The sequence below is a fragment of the Mustela erminea genome, chromosome 1 (genome assembly GCF_009829155.1).
Source record: "Mustela erminea isolate mMusErm1 chromosome 1, mMusErm1.Pri, whole genome shotgun sequence".
Taxonomy (NCBI): domain Eukaryota; kingdom Metazoa; phylum Chordata; class Mammalia; order Carnivora; family Mustelidae; genus Mustela; species Mustela erminea.
Genome location: NC_045614.1, coordinates 176,439,751 through 176,444,111, shown reverse-complemented (window position 1 = coordinate 176,444,111; position 4,361 = coordinate 176,439,751). Strand labels below are relative to the sequence as shown.

The 4,361-nt window shown below is 37.7% G+C and overlaps 1 protein-coding gene and 1 pseudogene across 1 annotated transcript; both read right to left on the bottom strand.

Annotated features, from left to right (window-relative positions):
• Positions 1 to 944: 944 nt before the first annotated feature.
• On the bottom strand, positions 945 to 1,778 carry LOC116595383 (annotated as a pseudogene).
• A 1,591-nt stretch (positions 1,779 to 3,369) lies between these two features.
• LOC116591721 (elongation factor 1-delta-like) lies at positions 3,370 to 4,155 on the bottom strand. Its single transcript, XM_032344868.1, is given in 2 exon segments — positions 3,370 to 3,795; positions 3,798 to 4,155. Coding segments are annotated over 2 exon segments (774 nt in total). The 3' UTR covers positions 3,370 to 3,379.
• Positions 4,156 to 4,361: the final 206 nt, after the last annotated feature.

Sequence of the window (4,361 nt, the reverse complement as noted above, 5' to 3'; positions counted from 1 at the left end):
TATTTAGATTTCACAAAATACATTTTAAATAGTCACATAAGAGTATTATTTTCAAATATCCATACTATACACTGGGAATGATAGGGTTTACAACTATGTAAATATATTAAAATATTATTGTAATATTATTAAAATATTATTATTTAATATTTAATAATATTAAAATATTATTGTAAACATAAAATCATGTAAGGAGGTAAAAATTATTTTAGGTAGGAGGCATTCAAAAAACCTGAAGGATCCTATTCTTTACCACTGAGATAGTCATCTATATCCCAAAGAACATGCCATCTTTTAATGAGTCTATGTTTTAATGCTCACAAGAAGCTCATCTTATTAAATTATATATCCAGAAAAATGATATATTATAATTATTCTTTGTATATTACTTGAACCTAAATAGCCATTAACCCTGGAAAAGCATTTTTTTAATAATGTTTAGAAGAGTGATTTATAATTTATGTTGGTTTCTCAATCCCTTATTGTATGTTTTGTTTTAGCTCTCTCATTAATTATTTAATTTACATGTCTAACACAGATTCTCCTTTTTAAAGCCATCAGAACAATTTAAAACATACCAGAAAGTAATCTTCTTTTGTAATCTGATTTTCTCATTCTAATCTCAAGTTTAAAAGGAAAAGCTTTCTAATAAAATCATAGTTGACATGCTATTTTCCAAATGTCATCAACTTTTTCTTTCTACATACATCTTTAATAGGCTCTTCCTTTTTTCATACATATTTTACTGCAAAAATGTTTGCCATCAATATTAAAAGGTGAATTATACCCATATTGGTGTACATAGCTTTCTAAATGCTATCAAATCCAATTCATTATATAGTAGTTTAATGGCATAGACCATTCATTTATTTTTTATTTTTTTTTAAACCTCTGCAATTATTAGTTTATTAGTATCATCCAGGACTCAGATGTTCAGTATTCCTCATTTCAATTTTTTTCTTTAAAAGGAGTGAGTTGTGTACAGGGGGGTTAAATGCTTTATAGACAAGAAAAAAAAAAAAACTGCGCTAGAACCAACTTATTCATCATCATCATCTTCTTCTTCATCTTCATCTTCTTCATCTTCCTCCTCCTCCTCATCCTCTTCATCTTCCTCATCCTCCTCCTATTCCTTCTTTTTCTTGCTCTTTTCAGCCTTGACGACTCCCTTTTTTGCCGCATCAGGCTTTCCTTTAGCTCGGTATGCAGCAATATCCTTTTCATATTTTTCCTTCAGCTTAGCAGCCTTCTTTTCGTAAGGCTGCTTGTCATCTGCAGCAGTGTTATTCCACATTTCTCCCAGTTTCTTTGCAACATCACCAATGGATAGGCCTGGATGTTCTCCTATGATTTTTGGGTGATACTCAGAACAAAACAAGAAAAAGGCCGAAGGAGGCCTCTTGGGTGCATTGGGATCCTTGAACTTCTTTTTTGTTTCCCCGTAGGGGGAATATAAGTTTTCATTTCTCTTTCATAACGGGCCTTGTCAGCCTTTGCCATGTCTTCAAATTTTCCTTTCTCTTTAGCAGACATGGTCTTCCACCTTCCTGAGCACTTCTTAGAAAACTCTGAGAAGTTGACTGAAGCATCTGGGTGCTTCTTCTTGTGCTCCTCCCGGCAAGTTTGCACAAAGAATGCATATGATGACATTTTGCCTCTCGGCTTCTTAGGATCTCCTTTGCCCATGGTTAATTATTTTCCTCAGCGAGGCACAGAGTCGCCCAGTGCCCGTCTGGCTCTCACTTGCCCCGGCGCTGTCTCTATGGAGCTCAATGTACTGCAATCCATTCATTTATTTTTTAACACAAATTTGCTTCCCCAATCAATAACCTTTAAACTACCCTTATCCTTGTTTTTCTACTTCACTTCTGGAATATAGAGACAAGAAATGAGGGTATTTTTGTGCTACAAATTTCTGTATAAATTTTAGGAAATGTGCAATACTGAAGAGACAGACTCCATATCTAACTAATAATTATGAATCAATGTTGAGAACTGAATGCTTATTTAACATACTGCATCATTATGGAAACTATGAGTTTCAAAAATCTAGACATTTTTGAATCAATTGCTTATAAAATGCTTCCAAAATAATAATAATAATAATAATAATTCCAAAATAACTTTTGGCTGAATATTAAAGGCATCAGTCATATTAAAAGTATAAGTCATTTAAATTTAGAATAAAATTCATGTTGGATTCTCATTTAGTATTTGTAAATAACATTTCCAAAACCCCAAAGATATTTTAAAACAATTAGTAAAATTAGACAAAGACGTGAATGCATAGCAACTTATATTCTGAATTCAGAAAAAAATAAAAAAATTTATAATCAAATAATACTTTGAGTTCAATCTTAATTCATCTGACTTTAATTCTTACTTGAAGTTACATAGTAGATTGAAAGATTGGCTATTTTGAGAGCATGTATGTCTCTTTTGGTGCTGTTTATTTATAAACTATTAGTCTTAAATTTGTCACATGTAGTGACACCAAATGAGAATAGAACAAAGCAAACATTGGTGTGGATGACTCTAAATCTTTCTTCATAATACCTATTATTTCCAGATCTCATTTTCCCCAGGTTCCTAATTATGACTCCTTTTCCTCTTTACAACCTGGTTCTGTATCTCTCTCATCCAGTTCCGAGTGCCATTTTCCCCTGCATACTTTAGTATCTTCCTTGATTATGGCCTTTTTTTTTTTCTTTTTCTATACTCTTTTATTAAGTCAACATTGAGTGAATGTTGTGTTCTGTCTCCTGGAGAACCTCACTCAATGTAAATCTCAAAACATTTCTGTCAGACTCCAGCTAGCTCAACCAGCATTTTTTAGACCTATAACATTGTATTTAGGTAAATGTGTCTGTGTGTAATAGTGCCATTAATTCAACCTCTTAGGAAGCCTACTATGTGCTAAGAAATGTCCCACACACTCAAGAAAAAATTAAAGCTCTGGAAGAGAGGTCAAAGGCAAAGTCGAAGATAGCTTTTCTTAAACTTTACTGTATCCAGAGAACAACATGAGGAATGTAAGTAAGGGGTGACTGCAAACTGAATCACATCTGTCAGTTTAATTTAGTGGAATTGGGAAATGCATGATCATTACTATGTTAATAAAACACTTCCATATAATTAAACTGATTTATGCAATTGAGCCAAAAATGCCTTTTTTAAAAAAAAAAAAAGATTTTATTTATTTATTTGACGGAGACATCACAAGTAGTGAGAGAGGAGGAAGCAGGCTCCCTGCTGAGCAGTTTTGTTTGTTTGTTTTTGTTTTTTTTGTTTTGTTTGTTTTGTTTTGTTTTTGTTTGACAGTGCACTCTCAGTCTTTAACGTCTGTGGGGCGTCACACACCCAGGCCTGGAGCCGGCGCTCAGATCTTGTTGAAAGCAGCTATGCCGATGCTCTGCACATGCTCCTTGAACTTGGTGATCTCCTCCAGCAGGTCGGTCCCCACCATGTCGTCCTCTACCACACACTGGATCTGCAGCTTGCGGATGTCATAGCCCACGGGCACCAACCTGGAGCCCCGCCAGATCAGCCGGTCCAACCGGATGGAGCACATGCAGGCCTCCAGTTGGGCCATGTCTGTCTCATCGTCCCAAGGCTTGACGTTCAGGAGGATGGAGGACTTGGCCACCAGGGCGGGCTTCTTGGCCTTCTTCTCGGCGTACTGCCGCAGCCTTTCCTCTTGCAGCCATGTGGCCTTCTTGTCTTCTTCCTCATCGCTGCCAAACAGGTCAGTGGCATCGTCCTCATCGTCCTCCGCGGCAGTAGCTACCTTCCTGCCGGGGGCTCCACTTGGCGCATGGGGCACACGTGCTGGGGCTGTGGGGCTGTGGCCCGGTGTGTGGGGGAGCTCTTCTCCAGCACGCTCAACCCGGCCTCTAGCTGGCAGACGGCCTGCTGCAGGTCCTGCACCACTCCTCGCAGGCTCTGATTCTCCACTTCTAGGCTGGCAGTGAAGACAGCAAGCTCGCTGTGATGCCTGCTGGGTCCGCTGGAGGCCCCAGGGCCTGAGCTTCCGGCCAGGGATTTCTGGATGTTCTCTCTGGCTCTCGCAGCGTCTCGGAGGATCACGCTGGCGCCATTCTCCTGGCGTGAGAAGCCCACCACAGGCCCGTGGCCACTGCTTCTAGAGTATTGCATTTGGCTCAAATACAATAAAAAAAGCAGGCCACTGCTTCTATAGTATTGCATTTAAATTTTGTTAATTTTGAAAAAAACATAAAAAATGACAATTCTCTTACAAAGTAAAAACCCTGTACAGATTCAGTGCCCTTTCAGACCATAAGCTGAATTCTATATTAATTAGTACTAAGTAAACAACTTTAAGAAATAATTACAATTTCATA